Below are 20,160 nucleotides of genomic sequence, written 5' to 3'. Positions count from 1 at the left end.
GCGCTGGGTCGGGCCAATTGATCAACAAGGAGAAATCATCGGTTTTCTTTGGGAGGCACTGCCCGGTTAATGTTAAGAACAGAGTTAAATCGCAGTTGGGCATCAACAACGAGGCTATTCAGGATTCCTACCTTGGTATGCCCACCGAGGTTGGGAGATCGCCGATGTGCACTTTCAAGTTCCTACCTGACAGAGCTTGGCAAAACATTCGCGGCTGGTCTGATCGGCCTATGTCTAGAGCAGCAACTAAAACTTTGCTAAAGTCAAAAACACAAGCTATTCCGACCTTTATCGCCAGTTGTTTTCGGCTTCCAGTAGCTACGTGTGAAAAGTTCCGCCAGATTGTGGCCGATCAATGGTGGGGACGAGAAGATGGGAAAAAGAAAATTCACTGGCGATCATGGGACTGGCTCTCGACTCCTAAGTCCCTTGGGGGCATGGGCTTCCGTGACATGGGGTTGTTCAATCAGGCGATGCTTGGGAAGCAAGGGTGGAGACTTCTTATTGCGCCTCTTTCGCTTTGTGCGCGGGTTTTGAAGGGGAGGTATTTTCCAAATGGTGATTTCTGGAACGCTTCGGCTCCTCGTACAGCCTCAGCGACATGGCGTGCGATTCTGCATGGTCGTGATCTTCTGAAGATGGGGATTCAGTGGGGTATTGGGGATGGAAGGAGTACTCACATTTTGATTGACCATTGGATCCCCTCCATCCCTCCTGCACTTCTCCGGCCTCTTTACCCCATACCTGCTTCAGCCAAAGTCCACTATTTGCTTGATGAGGAAAGCGGGACTTGGAATGAGGAGTCAGTGAGGGCCTTCTTCTCGGATGATGTGGCCAACAAAATCCTCCAAGTTCCAATCTGCAGCTTTGGCGGCTCTGATTTTACTCGCTGGCCATTTACCAAACTGGGCGAGTACTCTGTTAAGTCTGCCTACAACATGGCGAGGACGTCTGGCTTCCTGACAACCCGCAGCTGCAATGGTAAGGGCCAACACTCCGACTGGCATTCAGAGGAGAGATTATGGAAGGAGTTGTGGAAAGTCAAGGCTCCAAACAAAATGAAGATCGTGCTGTGGCGATTTGCTCACAACTACTTGCCTTCGGGTGAGCAAATGCTTCGACGCCAGGTTCCGGCGCGGACCGACTATTGTTTCTGCGGCCGGCAGGAGAGTGTTGAACATGCACTGCTGTTCTGTGCACACGCTCGAGCAGTTTGGGATGTTCTCAAAAGGTCCATGGGGATCAAGCTGTCTCGATCTTCCTTTGCGCCGCCGAAGCAGTGGTTGTTTGATTTTCTCTCGCGTGGATCCGAGCGTGATGCTACTATAATGACTGTCATCTTTTGGCATATATGGGAGGCACGCAACTCTGCTAGGAATGAACCTGAAGCTCCTCATCCCCAAATCACGGCTGCAAGGGCTCGTGCTTACTTGGAAATGATCTTCCAACACCTGTACAAGCCTACCTCTGCAACTAGGCGTGAGACCCCTGCTTCCAGCTCTATGTGGTCTCCGCCGCCGCCAGGTACGCTGTTGATTTCATCGGACGCTGCTGTTTCACGGGAGCTGGGTAAATCTTGCGCTGGTGTGGTGGTTCTGGACCACTCCGGTCAATGCATAGCTGCTGCTTCTGAACCTCTAAATGGTGTTACTGATCCTGAAGTGGCGGAGGCTTGGGCTCTTCGACGGGCGGCGAGGCTGGTTCGAGATGAGAACTACACTGATGTGATCTTTCACTCGGACTACCTTTTTGTAGTGCAAAGGCTGAATTCTTCTTCCCGTGACCGCTCCTTTGTGGGATCAATTGTTGCTGATATTAAGTTGACAACTGGAGCTCTTTCGTCTGTGACTTTCAAGCATGTTCGTCGGCATCGCAATGTTTTAGCTCATGTATTAGCTAGATCTAGTTTGAACTCTTCGAATCTATGTATTTTTCATTCTGCTCCGGATTGTATCTGGGAGACTCTTTGTAACTTGTTTGCTTAATCAATAAATGCTGACGTTCAAAAAGAATTTTAAACTTATAAATCACCCCTCTTTTTGCGCGGGTCCCATCACATACATGATATGAATTGGTGTGGGAAGGTGTATCAGGTGACTTATAAGTCAGATGACAACCAAACAGGCGTGACTTATAAGTCACTGGTTTTAAGTCACCTCACTTATAAGTCAGGTGACTTATTGGAACCAAACAAACCTTTAGCCGCAGCGTCTGGGTCCATGGATAGGTTGGATATCATATATGTGCCCCGGCCTTAATAACTAAGCTATTATCTCGTTCGCACAGCCGGAAGAGATATGCACGGACTCCGGCCTCATAATCCGCACATGCCCTGGCCGGCCGGCGTCGTGCCAATGTGCACCCCTCCACGATAAGCTTGATCGAAGCAGGGGTGTTGATTTCCTAGTATACTCTACTCCTATAACCTTGCGGTGTTTGCTTCCCTAATGGGGCGCATCAGTAGTTGTGCATACAGAGGATGAATATTGCCTTGGTATCATTGCTACTAATCACTCCACATCATTGGTCTGGAATCTCTGGGTTACGAGATGCCGGGCTCCAAATGATTGCCAGCTAGTCGTACGCAAACCACGATTATTAGTATTACTTGTCGAATTATGCGACGCAAACCAGAAATAGCCCATGGCATCTACAGTAAACGTCAACCTGCTGCCTCTTCGATATCGCAGCGGTGCTAGCATGCTGCTAGTAGATGAGTGGGCGCGGGCCTCGCTTTGGGCGGCTGTGTGGCTCGGCCGCGCGCACGTCCGCCGCGGCGCCAATGGAATGGACGGCGACCCGCCGGTTAGATGCCGCGACGCGACGCGATGCCCAGGAGCCACGGATCCCACACGAGTCGTATCCCAGCCCCCGGCCACAGCTTTTCGCCGGTGCGCTCTGCGTGTTTTCTTTCTTTCCTCCGCGTAGCCATCCATCCCTCCCCTCCCCTCCTTGGCGCCAGGCCGGAACCACCCGGGCCACTCGTGTCCTCCCATGTCACCACAGCCTTGTGTGCTCCGGTGGCCATGTCAGCAGCGGAGATCGAGCTCCAGATGAGTAGGGTAGCGGGAGTGTGGCGTGCTCTGTTTTTGTGCTGCTTTATCCATCCATCCTCTCGCCACTATTTGGGGGCACGTCAGATATGACGAGAAATATTTTGGGGGCCACACCCCGATTGGTTTCTTGGATGCGAGCCTGGTTACCTGTGGACACCTGGGTCCAATACAACATATAGCGTGATGTGTATAGATAGATGTACTGTACCAGTGCTCAAGGAAATACCAAGATTTTGTTTTTTACTAGATCAAAAACTTTGCTTTTGTGCCACTTACCGGCGTCACAATTGTTTGCTTCAAGCCATGATAACTTACTTAACAGGACGAAAAAAAGAGAGGAAACATATGGCAATGCAGTGCACCCTCAACTATTCCTGATTCGCGATGTTCAAATTAAAGGTGCGTGCGTTGATGACACCCATCCATCCATACATATCTCGAAACGGAACCGTGATCCATCAAAGCGACCCAAATGGACGATCGCCCATGTGGCCTCAACGGAGCGGCACAGCCCCGAAGACGATAACAGCACAAGTTGCACACCACTCGCTCTCCCACGCAAAGCCAACAACAACAAGAGGAGAGAGGCCTACTGCTACTAGTTGATTCCCTTGATTTATTCCGTGATATTATATGGAACCCGGAAAGAAATATTCGGGCAATTTAATATCCCATCCGCGCAACATGCGAATCGGGAGCAAATCGCTGCCAAAAGTAAACCCGCACCCCAAAAAAAACCAACCCGATGCAGCGCCGGAAACCCCACACCTATATATACGCCACCGTCACGCTTGCCCTCTTCTTGCAACTCCTCACACCATCTGCTTCTGCTTCTGCTCCTCCCCCTTTATTCACTCCTCACCTCCGCATACACTCTGTTTCTCTCTGAGCTCCTCTACTCTGTTTCACTACCCACTGGACGGGAGTCGTCCATGAAGATGGAGTGGACGCGCGGGAAATGCATCGGGAAGGGCGCGTTCGGCACCGTGCACTTGGCCGTCCACAGGGCCACCGGCCGCGCCTTCGCGGTCAAGTCGGTCGACGCCAAGGGCGGCGCGCCGGCCGCGGCGATGGCGTGCCTGGAGAGCGAGATAAGGATCCTGAGGCATCTGTGCTCGCCGTACGTCGTGGCGTACCTCGGCGATGACGCCACGACCGCGTCCAGGAACCTGCACATGGAGCTCGTCTCGGGCGGGAGCGCGGCGGAGGCGGCGGTGGCGAGGGGCGCGGCCGGCCTTGACGAGCGCGCGGCGCGGTGCGTCCTGCGCCGGGTGGCCGCCGCCCTGCACTACCTTCACGACGTCGCCGGGGTCGTGCACGGGGACGTGAAGGGGAGGAACGTGCTCGTCGGCGGCGACGGTGCCGGGTACGACGGCTCGAAGCTCGCCGATTTCGGCGCGGCGAGGCTTGTGTCGGAGCCGGCGCCGCGCGGGCCCCGTGGCACGCCAGCCTGGATGGCGCCGGAGGTGGCCCGCGGTGGCTCGTCGACGCCGGCGTCCGACGTCTGGTCACTAGGGTGCACGGCGGTGGAGCTGCTAACCGGGACGCGGCCGTGGTCGGAAATCGGCGGCGCCCTCGAGGTCGGCGAGCTGCTGCTCCACATCGGCTACGGCGGGAAGCGACCAGAGCTCCCCGCGTGCCTCTCCGACTCCTGCAGCGACTTCCTCGACAAGTGCCTCCGCCGCGACGCTGGCGAGCGGTGGAGCTGCGAGCAGCTCCTGCGCCACCCATTCCTCTCCGCGGACACCCACGACGCCGGCGAGCCGTCGCCGTCCCCGCGAGCGGTTCTTGACTGGGCGGCGTCGGACTCGGACTCCGATGCGTCCTCCGATTGCCATCTGGAGGCCGACATCGAGGACGAGGTGATCATGGCGAGCGCCAAGGAAAGGATTGCCGAATTGGCATCAGACAGGCCGCGCCCAAGCTGGGTGAGGGAGCTGGAGGAAGGCCCCACCTGGGCGTCCGACACTTGGGCCCCACCGCCCAGTCTCGAGATCTCAACCGATGTAGTAGTACTACCACTGGTACCATCGCCATCCGACGCTGCCACAGTCGCTGACGCGGGAAATGGCGGCGCCGGTGGGCCCGCCGTAAGCCGTGACGGCGTCCTCGTGACCGGCGGGAGCGACGGCGGAAGCCGCCGTGTCGACGGCCGTTGTTGGCGCGACGATCGCTGTGGGTACCATAAATGTGGGTCTGGGTTTGATCGGCCTCCTAGTTGGCCGCCGCTGGCCGTTGCGTCCGTGCTGGTGTCATGTATTCTCTCGCATTTGATTCAATCAAAGATTTTGCTTCAGCAAGCAACCAGTGAATTGATGTTTTTTATTACAGTTTCTGGTTCGTTTTTTTTACAGCACAGTTTCTGGTTCATGTTTCTTGGGATGGTTTTGCTGCTAGTTGGGTGAGCGAGTCGGACAGAGACTAGTTGGTCAGCAGCCCGTGTGGTGTGTTTGCTCCCCCTTCTTCTTTTGCCAATGCCAGTCTTGCCTTGCCGCGAGGCCAGTGTGCGGGTGCAATGCAAACCCGTCGCTTGGCTTCAGATGTTGTCAAACGCACAACTACTCCAGATGGGAAGCGGAGAAGAGATATAACATTTCCTGCACACCAACAGGATTACGGTGTTCATTCTTGTTTCAAAAATTTTTTTACGGTGTTCATAATGTCAGAGGATTCAGTAAGAAAACCAAGCATTCGGCAAGAAATTTTGATAGAGTAGCTGCATTCTATTGCTGTTACATAAACAGATGTGCATCGCGTGGCCCGCAACAAGTGTCACGCGGATCCCGCTACCGAATTTGTAGCGCGCATCAACCGGCGTCAGGATCCCGGGATGGGATTCGCACGTCCGTAGCCCACCCGCTACGAGCACGAGGCCGATTTACCAACACGACGGCCATCATCATCATCATCATACTACTTGGGAGCAGTACTCTACTAGTGGCAACGTACACGAGGATCCTGGCGGACAGCACGTCCCGGCAACCACAACGAGCACGCATGATACGTACGCGAGTTAAAGGAGGAAGATCGTAGAGCAAATCATGGGGCATGATGCCCTGCCTGCCTGCTGTATGATGATAAATTCGCGGGCGGTGTGCCGATCGAACAATCAATGTGCAGACAGCCAGCGACAGATCCGTGTGTACAATCGCGGTACTCCTGCTGGTGTTGTTTGCTGCCGTGTATCGCTCCTTGTAGTACGTACTTCACATCGCCTGTTACTGCGGCTGATCAAACAGAACAGTGCTGGTACTGGTACACCCCGTCTGTGCCATGAGAAGGTCTTCGATGCACGATCATTCGCTGTGCCACCGTTACGTACGGCAGCTAGTATTCATTGCTGCGGTTTATATAGGAACTACCGAGTTGCCATGCCCTGTGCACCAACCATGCTGTCATACTACCAGGTATACATAAGTTCAGAGCTGTACCACGAGACTACGAGAGTATATATCACCTTAGAACAACTTTAGCGACCCAATGGCCACAGTAATCGCAAAGTATCAATTTTGAGCTAAAATGGCGCTCGGTAGAGTTGTCATCTTGCCCTTGATCGCTGTAATTTATGAAGGGCCCTCATTTTGAGCCCACGAGTCTTCATATTTGGAGGTTGAGAGCGTTAGTTTGAAGCGCGTTTCATCCACCAACAGCAAGGCATAAAGTATCATCTCCCTCCTCAGCCTCCCGCACGGCTCATCTCCACTCTCTCCCAAAGGCGCGGACGGCTGGACTGCCATGTCGGCAGGAAATGCCACAATTAATGGCAGTCGTCGCGTGCCAACTGCCCACGGCCTCTCCTGCCACATTTTCTCCGTGCCCGTAACGCCTCGCCGCCGGTGGCTATGAAAAGGTCGTCGCCATGGTTGAATAGCTCACAACCCCCACTTTCAACACCGCTACCTATAGCCACTTTGTACCTCCTTAGTTGCCATGCCACTTCCCTTCCGATCGGACTGGGTGCCGCTCTTGGAGGAGGAACAAGTGATGGATGAGGAGCAAGCGGAGGAGGAGGCCTTCCTCATCGCCGAGGGGAAGGGGGGTCGCCATTGTATGCTGGAAGTCGCGCACGAGGATCCTACCCTCCATGAGTGCCTGGATTGGAATACCATAACACACCCCTTCTCCCACTTAGGGAGAAGGCCAAGGAAGAAGGAGAAGGAGGGGGACTCTCTCCCCCTCCCTTCCGGTGGCGCCGGAACGCCGCCGGAGGAACCGTCATCATTTCCAATGACTTCACCAACGTATCCACCATCATCTTCATTCTTATTACAAGGGCTTCTCCATAAACTTTTCTAATCCTTGTTAAATATTGATGTGTTGTGCCATGAATTATTTCCCCATGATTTATCGCATATTTATGTCTTTGTTTGAGTAGTGATTTGTTCCATGGCATCGAGGAAATAATATAATGATAGGTTGAGTAATGATTTGTTCCATGGCAATGCTTTTTTTTTAGAAATGGAGGCGTACCCCGGCCTCTGCAACATAATGATGCATGTAGCCATCTTATTAAAAGATCCACAAAGTATCACAAAATCATAAAAGTATTACAGCTCGGAAGTGGAGCGAAAAAAGAAAAAAAAATATGCTGACAATCACAACCGGTACGATAATATGAAGGATAAGCTCCCTTAGACTCCTATCCTGCTATACGACCGCCATCCGAACCGGTTGAATATAACCCGTGCTACCATCTTCCATTGATTGCACCCAGTAACCAAAGGCTCCCTGGAGTCCATAGGAGTGAGTAATGACCACGTACGGATCCACGCGGTAGCTCTGAAGATGACCTGCAAGAAAGTTAAAGTGTGTTGTCTGTTAAATATCAAATCATTCCTACAGTTCCATATAGCCCATAAAAGCGCACATATTCCAATCCGAATACGACCCGCAGTAGTATGCCCAACCCCAGCTAACCACGTTCCAAACAACGACTCAATGTCAACTGGAGGATTAATGTTGAAGGCTATATGAATCGTTCTCCAAAGCAATTTGGCGAGTGGGCATTCAAGGAATAAATGTTGTATTGTTTCATCATGATCACAGAAACAACAACGTGAACTATTATCGGTGTACTAAAGTAGGGGCGCTCCTTTGTACCCTTATTTGTGCACGGGCAGTCAGAACCGCGCCCACGACCACATTTAGGCAGGGCGGAAACACAGAATCAAAGCAACACCAAGACAGAAGCATAAAGAGCAAGAAGGCGAAGTGGTTTCCCCGGCAAGGTCCTTGTCGGGGCAGCCCCCACGGCCCCGGCAAGGCCCTTGCCGGGGCAGCTTACCTGACGCCAGCAGGGCACGCCACCCTTGAGCCCTGGTTCCCCCGGCGCCACCAACCGTGTTGGGACCTCTGTTGGAAAAAGCAGTGCCTAGGAGACGCTTAGGCACGCCTAGGCGGTAGGCAATGTCCCAATGCCTCGCCTATGGCATAAGCAGAAGTCTAGGCAAAGCAAGTAAGAAATTGTCTATCCAAGCGAGAAATCATGCCATATTGCACTGATATGCCAAAAGGGCCATATTCCAATCGTAGTAGCTGGTCGTTAACATACTTATATGCCCTAAATTAATAAAATACACATATAATAACCACATATACACCATAATAGTAAAATTTATATAATCTCCTAGGCTGCGTCTAGGGCGCTTAAGCATCGCTTAGGCACTAGGCGAAGGCCAACCACCTCGCTTATGCCTACCGCTTTTTCCAACCTTGGTTGGGACCAATGCTCGGGAGGCGCCACCATGATGGCATGGAGATCTTTGTGAAGAGAAGGATAATACTCCCAATCAGAAGAGTAGAAGACGACGGACCTCGGCGAGATCCTCGCCGAGGAAACCCACAAGACCCCCGGCAAGATTCTTGCCGGGGACGACCGCAACAAGACCCTTGCCGGGGCCCCGGCAAGTCCCTTGCCGAGGACGTCTGCGAGGCCACGGCCAGGCCCACGCCCGCCAGGTTTCCACCACTGCTCCCATGCAGCTGCCAGCCCACCAGCTGGGCAGGCACCTGCGTGTCGGCACAAGGCTTCTCAACCAACTCAGCGCATGCCTACGTGGTGACATGCAAATCTTCGTGAAGGCCCTACCACCGCACCACCTCAGTAACCTGCCAGCCTACATGGCGCTGACCGCCTCACTGGCCCAGGCGCGTGTCGAGACAGGGCGAAGCGGCGGTAAAGTGGAGGGGACACGTCAGGGGCGCATTAAATGCACCTTGCCCCGTAATGGCGAGGGATAAGCTTAATCACAGTACCCCGATGCCACCTCCTGTGTGCCACTGTGGCGATCCCCTTGCCTATAAAAGGAGGTCCGAGGCATCCAGGAGAGGGATTCGGACTTTTGGACAAGTTACGCCCATTGTAGCTAGTTCAAGAACCTCAAGAACACAAATACACACATCCAAGCAGGACTAGGGTATTATGCACCTCTGTGGCCTGAACCTGGGTAAACGACCCGCGTGTTCGTACTGACTGCTGATCCTGCTCTCCTCACCACCCAGCGCCCCGTAACCGTAGTAGGGATTCTTGTGATCCCATAGGTGTCGTTTCCCACCGACATCTTTGGCGCGCCAGGTAGGGGGCGCAGTAGTGAGCATCTGGTTTAGCAGCTAGTAGCGCAACTCTTCATCGCCATGGCTTTCGAGGAAGAAGGCGACTAGGCGAGCAGCCCCGTCGGCGGATGCGGTGAGCGTTCGCGCGATGATGAAAAATAAGCTAAGTCGTGCAAAAACTTCGAATAATTCCTCGTTATATAAGGTTATCTTCCTCGAAGATCTTTCCTCTGTATGGGAAACCTGCACGCAGTGGGGCCCTTCCGTTATCGGCAACGCTCTTGGTCTGTTTCGAGTCCGCTCAATAGATCGAGCGGCTGTGTCGAGAGCGGCAGGGTGGCCTTCCCCTATCGGCAACGCTCTCGCTCTGGCTCGAGTCCACTCGGCAGTTCGAGCGGCCACGCTGAGAACGACAAGGTGGTTTGCACGGCGGCAAGCACGCCCTGCCGGCCGCTAAAGTATCCGTCCTTCGAAGCGCAGCGGTTTGGTTTTATGCGCCGGCAAGCCTATCGAGTAAGCATAGGGTGGACGTACAGAGAAAGGTTAATAGGGAAATAACATGCAACATACTAAAAGTACTGCAGAGTTATATTACACCAATTGTTGCTGCGGTTCTAACTAAAGATGTGAATTGTCTTGGTCATGAACCTACAACGGCAACAAGAAATGGGGCGCCTAGTCCCGGCGCTGGCCCTCCAACCTCTGGAGTCCGCGGACGTGGCTGATGATGGGCTCGATGCGCTCCTTGACTCCCGAGAGGTCTACATCGCCGACAAGCTGTCCAGCGCGGCGTCAAAGTCAAGGTCGGGGTTCCAGAATGCCAGCTTGGTGAGAACCTTGGTCATGGCGCCCTGGAAAATCATCCGGGACTCGTTGGCCAAGGAGCTCGCCCGGTTGGAGTCGAGCCGTTCCAGGGTACCAAGAACACCCTCGAAGAACAAGGTCAGCTTGGCGTGGGGGCTCGTGCCCGGTTCCGGGGCGTACCTCACTTCCGGCATCTTCATGTCGGCCAGCTGCTTGGTGATCCTGTTGGCGATGTCGGTGAGGCGGTCAGTCCAGATTTTGTCGCCCTTCACGGAATCTGCATGGTTGGCGGTGTCGTTCTTCCGCAGCTGCTTCTCCTCCGCCAGGCTCTTGGTCAGGGCTCCTTCCCGGGTCTGGGCCTCCGAAAGCGCCCCCTCAAGGCTCACCAGGTTGAGCTTCAGGTCCTTGATGGTGTCGTTGGCTGTGGAGAGCAGCCCATCTTTGCTGAGGACCGCAGAATGCGCTTCGACCAGAGCGTCGTTGAGCGTCGTTGAGGACCGCCTCCAGCTTCTTCACCTTGTTGCCGTGGGCCAGGGCCTGGGCATCGAGCACTTACTTGTGCTTATGCTACAGCTTTTGGGTCCGCGCCGCGGCAAGCTTCTCGACCTCCTCGTCCTTTCCGCGGAGCGTAGCGGCAAGCATCGTCTCACGGGCGACAAGATCCTCCTCCTGGGAGTTCAGCTCGGCCTCGCGCTGAGATCGGATGGCCTCGGCCTTGGAGGCCTCCTCCTTCGCTTCCTCTCGGGCCTTCTCAAAGTCGGCCTGCTTCGGGAGCAGTTCCAGGTTGCGCTGCGCCAACTGGTCTTGGGCGGCCTTCAGCTCCTCGTGGGCCTGGCGGAACTAAGCCTGCGCCTTGGCGACACGCTCCGCAAGGTCTGCTTCCACCTGGTGCGTGATACGTCTCCAACGTATCTACTTTTCCAAACACTTTTGCCCTTGTTTTGGACTCTAACTTGCATGATTTGAATGAAACTAACCCGGACTGACGCTGCTTTCAGGAGAACTGCCATGATGTTGTTTTATGTATAGAAAACAAAAGTTCTCGGAATGACCTGAAAATCCACGGAGACTAGTTTTGGAAAATATAAAAAATACTGGCAAAAGAATCAAGACCAGGGGGCCCACACCCTGTCCACAAGGGTGGGGGCGCGCCCACCCCCCTGGGCGCGCCCCCCCTGTCTCGTGGCCCCCCTAAGGCTCCACCGACCTCAACTCCAACTCCATATATTCCGTTTCGCGGAGAAAAAATCAGAGAGAAAGTTTCATCGCGTTTTACGATATGGAGCCGCCGCCAAGCCCTAATCTCTCTCGGGAGGGCTGATCTGGAGTCCGTTCGGAGCTCCGGAGAGGGGGATTCGTCGCCGTCGTCATCATCAACCATCCTCCATCACCAATTTCATGATGCTCATCGCCGTGTGTGAGTAATTCCATCGTAGGCTTGCTGGACGGTGATGGGTTGGATGAGATTTACCATGTAATCAAGTTAGTTTTGTTAGGGTTTGATCCCTAGTATCCACTATGTTCTAAGATTGATGTTGCTATGACTTTGCTCTGCTTAACGCTTGTCACTAGGGCCCGAGTGCCATGATTTCAGATCTGAACCTATTATGTTTTCATGAATATAAGTGTGTTCTTGATCCTATCTTGCAAGTCTATAGTCACCTATTATGTGTTATGATCCGACAACCCCGAAGTGACAATAATCGGGATACTTCTCGGTGATGACCATAGTTTGAGGAGTTCATGTATTCACTATGTGTTAATGCTTTGTTCCGGTTCTCTATTAAAAGGAGGCCTTAATATCCCTTAGTTTCCGCTAGGACCCCACTGCCACGGGAGGGTAGGACAAAAGATGCCATGCAAGTTCTTTTCCATAAGCACGTATGACGATATTCGGAATACATGCCTACATTACATTGATGAATTGGAGCTAGTTCTATGTCACCCTATGTTATAGCTATTACATGAGGAATCGCATCCGGCATAATTATCCATCACTGATCCAATGCCTACGAGCTTTTCACATCTTGTGTTTCGCTTATTTACTTTTCCATTGCTACTGTTACAATCACTACAAAACTATTATCTTTACTTTTGCCACTGTTACCTTTATTATCATACCACTTTGATACTAAATACTTTGCTGCAGATACTAAGTTATCCAAGTGTGGTTGAATTGACAACTCAACTGCTAATACTTAAGAATATTCTTTGGCTCCCCTTGTGTCGAATCAATAAATTTGGGTTGAATACTCTACCCTCGAAAGCTGTTGCGATCCCCTACACTTGTGGGTTATCAGTGCGCCACTGCCTCCTTGGACTTTGCCTTGTCCAGACGGGTGCGGTGGAGCGCCTAAAGCTTGTCGAAGCTCGCGCTCATGGCCTGGAGGAGCCGCTCCTCTTGGGTGCCGCCACCAGCGCTCGGCTTGTCGACGACCTCAAGCCCGGCGGCGGCTAGCACTTCATCGTCGAACACCTCCCCCTCGACCGGCGCCCTGGTGTTTGCTGACCCTGGGAGGTGAACGAACACATCGTCGCTCACCTTCAGGTACTTGCCTTAGCCAGAGCCAGCGGACGAGGAGGGTTGGTCGTCAACCACCTCCTCCTCGGCAGAGGCCTTGCCGGCCTCCTTCTCGGCAGAGGCCTTGCCGGCCTCCTCCTCAGCAGCGCCTTTGCTAGCCTCCTCGGCGGTGCCCTCGCCGGTCTCCGCGGCAAGCCCCTTGGGGGCATCCTCGACCACAGTCTCGGCGGCCTCCTTGGTGGCGACCTTCTCAGCCTCAGCCACGGCGTCCGCGGCAGCCTCCTCGATGATGGTGTTGGTGTCCCCCTGGTCCGCCGAGGGGGGACCTTGACGCCAAAGGAGGAAATAAGGCAGGGCCAAAGCCAAGGTTCAAGAGAAAAGAAAGAAGAGCAAGGGAGAATAAATGACTCACCCGTGCCAGGCTGGGAAGATGTGGCCCCCTCCCTGCTAATGTTTGTTGCCGGGATGGAGCCGCCAGCGCCCAAGTCTACCTCCTCCCCCGTGTGCATGGGCTTGGTATCTGGCGCCCTTGCCGGGGACGCCCCTCGGGGCGGTGTGGTTGATGGGGGCGGCATGGTGAGGGAGGCCCTTGGTGGCTCCTCCTGTTGTCGTTCTTCTCCTGTAAACCGCGGCAAGGTCAACGACAAGAGAGTTGGGCCCTGGCAAGCGTTGGCAAAGGGTGGATGGTGAACTTACGATGGGGGGCTGAGCCGCGGGTTGCTGTCCGGGATGCTCTCCACCACCAGCGGTGCCTTTGAAGTACCCATCGGGGGCGGGCTGCCCGTCGAGGCTTTGTCCCTCTTTGCCACCCGCTTAGCCAGTGTCTCCGTCTCCCTGCAAGAATAAGTCAAATCAAGAAGGGCGGCATGATTCGTAAGGATGGAAACGGCGAGAGGCGGAGTGCTTACTCGTCCTCTTCCTCCTCCTCTGCTGCCTTCCTCTTCCCCCTCGGGCTAAGGGACAAAAAGTCAAAGCCGATGTCCGTGCCAGCACCTGCGGGGGGAGGGGGCGACGAAGGGGTCCGGTATTGTTTGGATGAAGAAGAGGCGGGCGTCTTCTTCTTCGCCACCGCGGTCTTCTTCTTCGCCGCCGTGGCCTCCTTCTTCGCCGCCGCGGCCCTCGTCACGTGCGCGGCCTCCCCCGGAGCCCCTTGCCGCGGCACGGCCTTGCCAGACTAGACTGGCTTGCCAGAGCTGGCCCGACGCAGGACGCGCCTCTTCTACGTAGCCGGGGGCTCGCCGGCCTCGGCCTCGTCCTCGGATGACCCTTCGCCCATACCTTTGGTAGGGGGGGCCTCGGTGCTGGCCCCGGCCGCCTCCTTGACGGACTTCACCCATGCGGCGAGCTCCTCCTCCTCTGCGGCCGCGGCGACCTCGTTCTCCATGCCACCGGCCTCGCCGGCAAGCCTGGCGAGCTCCGCCTCCATCGCCCTAGCGGCAATATAGTTCAGCTTCTCGTGGGTGGTGTCCTGGATGAGCCGTGGCTCATCGTGGTCGAGTTCTTTGACCAAATTGGCGAAGAACTCCCCCACCTCGTGTGTCGGGGGCTCGACCCAGGCCGGGTCGAGACCATGCGCGTTGAAGGGCGGCATCATGGCCAAGATTTCGGCCTACCGGGAGTTGTTGCTCAACGAGACCACTCCGTGCGGCAGCCCGAACAAGGGCCCCTTGACAACCTTGCCGGACTTTGCAGCCTTGCCGGTCCTCCTCACCTTGCCGTCGGCGTACTCCTCAAGCTGGAAGAGCCTTCGGCAATACCAGGAGTGCCCCAGCACCGTGAAGTTGTTCTGCAGGCCGGTGTGGAGTCTCATGATGTCGGCCGCGTTCCTGAAATCCCAGGCCGGCCTCCCCTTCTTGTGCAGCGGAGCGATTCGGCGGCGGATGAAATCTGCCGCGATCATCTCGAGGGTGAGCCCGGCCTCGGTAAGGCGGCGGATCCTGGTGGTGGCAATCGAGAACTTCTTATCATTGGGGTCGAGGTCGCTCCAGTTCACGCCGCGGGGCAGCGGCTCCTGATGAACGCCCCGGCAGAGCTCCGACGGATCCTCCTCCACGATCCAGCACCACCGGCCCCGCCACTCTTCCCACCTCTCCTTTGTGGCGCCATTTGGGTGCGCGCCTCTCTCCTGAATCCTCGGGATCCAGGTGATGGTCCCGGAAAGAGCACCCCTAGGTTGGACGCGGGGGGAGAAGTAGTGGCGGAAAAGCGCCGCGCTGGGCACCACTCCGATGAAACCCTCGCAAAGATGGGCGAAATATGCCAGGTGCGCCACGGCATTCAACATAAGATCCAGCAGGTGGAAGCCAAAAGTGCGCATGATATCGTTGAAGAAGTCAGAAAAAGGGGGGCAAAGCCCGCAAAAGAAGAAGTCAACGAAGAATGTGTACCGTTTCTAGCCGCCCTTCTTGCAATCCGCAGGGAGGGCACGCGTGGCGGGGTGTGCCGATGTTGACGCCCCCCACAACGGCTTGTAGTAGTCCCTGAGCTTAAGGGCGTCGATGGACAACGGGACGAAGTAGGCGGACTGCGCCCGCTGCGCTGCCGCCTCATTCTCCGGCGTCTCCTTCTCCTTCGTATCCTCGGCCACGCCCTTGCCCTTGCCAGATTTGGGCACCATGGTGGCTGGGAAGAGAGTAAGAAGCTGGGGCGGTGGGAAGCACAACAGCAGTGAGCAAGAGCTTGAGGAAGAAGATGGGGACGGCAATGACGAGATTGGGGGAAGCACATGGGGGTAAATGAGCCGCGCGCCCGCGGTTATTCCTTTTTATGGGGAAGACGCGGGCCGCCTCTTTTCCCATTTATTGCGACGTGACACATGCCTGCTGCGACAGCCCCACGCATGCCCCCCACGTCACGCACGATCCCCACGTCGCGCGTTCAACGCTCATCATGGAGAAGCACAGCGGACGGGAAGTTACCACGGTAAAAACCGCCCAGCCTGCCCGCGCACCTTTCTGGGCCTGGCCGAACAATGTGTCGGCTTATGTGTGGGCTAGGCCCGGGGGCTCATGTCGGTGTACTAAAGTAGGGGCGCTCCTTTGTACCCCTTATTTGTGCACGGGCAGTCAGATCCGCGCCCACGACCATGTTTAGGTAGGGCGGAAACACAGAATCAAAGCAACACCAAGGCAGAAGCATAAAGAGCAAGAAGGCGAAGTGGTTTCCCCCGGCAAGGTCCTTGCCGGGGCAGTCCCCATGGCCCCGGCAAGGCCCTTGCCGGGGCAGCCTACCCGACGCCAACAGGGCACGCCACCCTTGAGCCCTGGTTCCTCCAGCGCCACCAATCGCGTTGGGACCAAGGCATGGGAGGCGCCACCATGATGGCATGCAGATCTTTGTGAAGACAAATGAAAGTGCTAGTATCGACTAGAGGGGGGTGAATAGGCGATTTTTATGAAAGTCTTCAAAACTTGGAAGTTTCGAAGACAAACAATAGAAATGACCTAGTTAATATGCAGCGGAAGATAAACTACCATAAGCAAGCCATAGTCAAGTATGCAATGATGTGATAGTACAGGACTAATAGCAGCTAAGTAGTAAGGATCAGGATGGAAGATAGTATGAAGCTGATCAACAGTAGTAGTCAAGCAATGAAGTCAAACAGGTACACAGATAGGCAATGACTTCACGAAGACAAACTTAAGTAAGGAGGGAAGGGATAGAACCGGTCACTTGTTGATGACACAGGATTTGTTGGACTAGTTCCAGTTGCTGTGACAACTGTACGTCTGGTTAGGGAGGCTGAGATTCAACTCAGAAGACCGCGTCTTCACCTTATTCCCCTTGAGCTAAGGACACCTAGTCCTCGCCCAATCACTCTGGTAAGTCTTCAAGGTAGACTTCCAAACCTTCACAGACTTCGTTCACCGGCAATCCACAATGACTCTTGGATGCTCAGAACGCGACGCCTAACCGGCTGGAGGATACACAGTCCTCAAGTGTAATAAGTCTTCAGGTCACACAGACAGAAAGACTTTAGTGATTCCTAACACTCTTTGGCTCTGGGTGTTTGGGCTTGGTCCTCGCAAGGATTTCTCTCTCTCAAAGCTTCGAGGTGGGTTGCTCTCAAAACAACAAAAGCCATAGAATAACTCTGAGCAGCCACCAATTTATGGTGTAGGGGGTGGGCTATTTATAGCCACAAGGCAACCCGACCTGATATGTCCGAAATGACCCTGGGTCACTAAGGAACTGACACGTGTTCCAACGGTCAGATTTCAAACACACAGGCAACTTTACTTGGGCTACAAGCAAAGCTGACTCATCGAGCTCTGGATAAGATTTGCTCTCATTGTCTTCGCTCGAAGACATAGGATTTGGGTTGAGCATCACTTCAGTCACTCTGACTTAGTTCACTTGGACCCCACTTAACAGTACGGTGGTTCCTATGACTCAACAAAGAAGAAAAGGAAACAATGAAACCACACAGTCTTCGCGCTCCATAGTCTTCACTCAGTGTCTTCTCGTGTCATAGTCTTCAATATGAATATCTTCACATTACCACCATTGTCTTCAATGTCTTCATACATTTTTAGGGGTCATTTCCGGTAGATAAACCGAATCAATGAGGGACACTACCTGCGTTATCCTGCAATTCTCACAAACGCATTAGTCCCTCAACCAACTTTGTCGTCAATACTCCAAAACCAACTAGGGGTGGCACTAGATGCACTTACAATCTCCCCCTTTTTGGTGATTGATGACAAACTGGTTGAAGTTTTCAACGGGGATAAAGTATGTGAAATTGTAAAGGATAGGGTATTGTCTTCATAAGTAGCAAGGGCTCCCCCTGAAGATGTGCATATAAGTAATTTGCTTTTGGAATGCAAATGCACATGGCAGGTTGTACTTGTGGAGATCCACTTCAACTTATGAAGATAATTCATCATGCATGAAATGATATAGCAAATAGAATGACATGCATAATGAAAAATGGACGTCTGCAGAATGATCTAAGTGCGGAAGTTATCATCGCACAAGCGGAGTAAAGCAAATAAGTAGCAGACGACCATCGAGTTTAAGTGTTACAACTCAAAGAACCAAATGTTTCAAAAACGAGAGTTTTAAACATGAGGCAAAATATAAAGCAACCGCCCATATGAACCCGCATGAAGACTATCAACTCATATGCTTCTCCCCCTTTTGTCAGTGATGACCAAAAAGGTTTGAAGACATAGAGCATCTACTCGTTCTCATGAGTAGGTGAAGCAGCATGGTTGTCGTTGTTGCTTGGCGGTGCAGATGTACTTGGTGCAGTGTCGATGCGTGCAGTAGTAGGAGGCGGTGAAGTAGCATCATCTTCATCATCGATCACTCTGGCGTTCATAGTTGCCGTGGAGGAAGAATAGTCAGAGTCTTCAAGGGATGGAGTTCGACGTAGGAAAACAGTCCGTGGAGGAGTGGAGTCAAACTGGAATCTTTCATTGAAGCCATCATCTTGAAGATCTGCTTCAGCACTAAGCAGCGTCAAACTCTTCCATGATCGCCGGCAAGTCTCGTGAGCAACAAATGCATTCTTGATGGCAAGATTGCGAATGCAATTTACATCCACCAAGAGACTTTGCATCTGACACTTGAGCCAGAAATGATGCTTATCCTGTTTCTGATGCAGAGCCACAAGAAGTTCTCGGTCATTGAGGACCCAAGAGCGCTTCTTAGGCCTTGGTGCAATGGTGCTTTCAGTGGCTTCAGTAGGTGCACGATGAGGCAGACGAGTATTTCCAGCCATTGGGTAGATACGTGTTACTGCTTGAGTGCCTTTCATGGACTGAGTGAAGCTTTGGTGATCAGCATTTTGAAGACAAAGAGGCTCCTTGGCAGGCTCAGGGTATATGGCTTCAACTGACATATCAACCTCTGGTAGAAAGATCAGATGATTGCGAGTAGAGGGCTGATAGTTGACAGAAGAGTGTCGCTTGATGAGGCGCATGACCCATGGAGCATAAAACTTCAGACCAAAAAGGTCAGATCCAGAAGCATCAAGTTGCCTGATGAAGAATTCTTGAGAATTGAAGTTGATGCCATTGAGGATGTAGAAGACCAATGTCTTCATGGCTCCTTCAAGCTTTGCAGCTGATGAATGTCCTTTGATAGTCCATAGAGTTCACCTGATGATATGATATATGGTGCGAGGCAGATACTCAAGGTCATCAACAAAGAACTCTGTTGGATATTCAGCGTCAGATGGCAAAGGCTTCATCATGCTCAACATCTGGCTCATATTGGGTTCAGGCTTGTGGAAGATGCTCTCCTGTGCATTGCGGTGTAGTTGGCAGTCAGGTTCATAGAGCTCTCCGGGAGTGGACAGGCCTGTAAGCTCCATGATGTCAAGAGCTTTGGCTTCATGATGAATATTTCCTGTCATCCACTCGAGAACCTAGGTCTTGATATCTCTGTTGTGGCCGCGAATGTGGAGAGTAGCATAGAATTGAAGCAAAAGTTCTTCATTCCAATGTTCTTTGTCTGTCACAAAACTGAGCAGACCAACATCACGAAAGTAGTCAAGTGCTTCTTCTAAGCACGGCAGTCCAGCAATGGCTTCAGTGTCGAGGCGCATATGAGGGAAAATGCGCCCTTGATCATACAGAACACAGGAGTAATAGCTTCGCTGCTGATGACTCCAGAAATGATCTGATGATATTCTTGGCCTTGCGTAGGGGTTCTTTGAGCTGTCAAAGAATGTGTTGTGGCTTTTGAAGCCATTTGCATTGAAGGACCCGACAGATGTAGCAGTACCTGGAAACCTTGGCAGTCTTGGCTTTGGCTTCTGGACCCAAGGCCTATGCTCAATGTGATAGTCAAACTGAGGACCAGAGACATTAGGCGGAGGGACCAGAATGGGCCATCTTACTGTGATTAGCTCGCCATGGTTGTATGCTTGCTCAATTGTATAGGGCCTTGGTGGCGGAACAGGAGCAGTGGCAACAGCTGAGGCTTCAGGCTGCACAACAGGTGCTTCGGGAGCAGTTGCCTCATAGGTTTCAGGCACACTGGTTGGTTCAAGCTCCACATTAGCTTCAGCCATGACTACGTCATTGGCTTCACTTGCGTTGGTAGTGGCAGCTTCAGGATTTTCAACCTCCACTTGACGAGCTGGAGGGTCGGACACTGGTGCGTTCACATCAGGAACAGCTTCTTCAATAACTGGGGAAGTAGGGACACGTACGTCTTCTTGTCTTTCATCAGCTGATGCAGCCGGAATGTCTTCAGCAGCTTGGGCTTCATACG

The 20,160-nt window shown here is 53.4% G+C and overlaps 1 protein-coding gene across 1 annotated transcript; it reads left to right on the top strand.

Moving 5' to 3' along the window:
* Nucleotides 1-3,838: 3,838 nt before the first annotated feature.
* On the top strand, nt 3,839-5,461 carry LOC123090147 (mitogen-activated protein kinase kinase kinase 18). The gene has a single exon (XM_044511578.1). It carries the CDS (start codon nt 3,989-3,991, stop codon nt 5,459-5,461), a length of 1,473 nt encoding a protein of 490 aa, XP_044367513.1. The 5' UTR covers nt 3,839-3,988.
* Nucleotides 5,462-20,160: the final 14,699 nt, after the last annotated feature.

The sequence above is a fragment of the Triticum aestivum genome, chromosome 4B, assembly GCF_018294505.1.
Source record: "Triticum aestivum cultivar Chinese Spring chromosome 4B, IWGSC CS RefSeq v2.1, whole genome shotgun sequence".
Taxonomy (NCBI): Eukaryota; Viridiplantae; Streptophyta; class Magnoliopsida; order Poales; family Poaceae; genus Triticum; species Triticum aestivum.
Note: the sequence above shows the minus strand (reverse complement) of the source record. Positions and strands in the feature narration are given on the sequence as shown.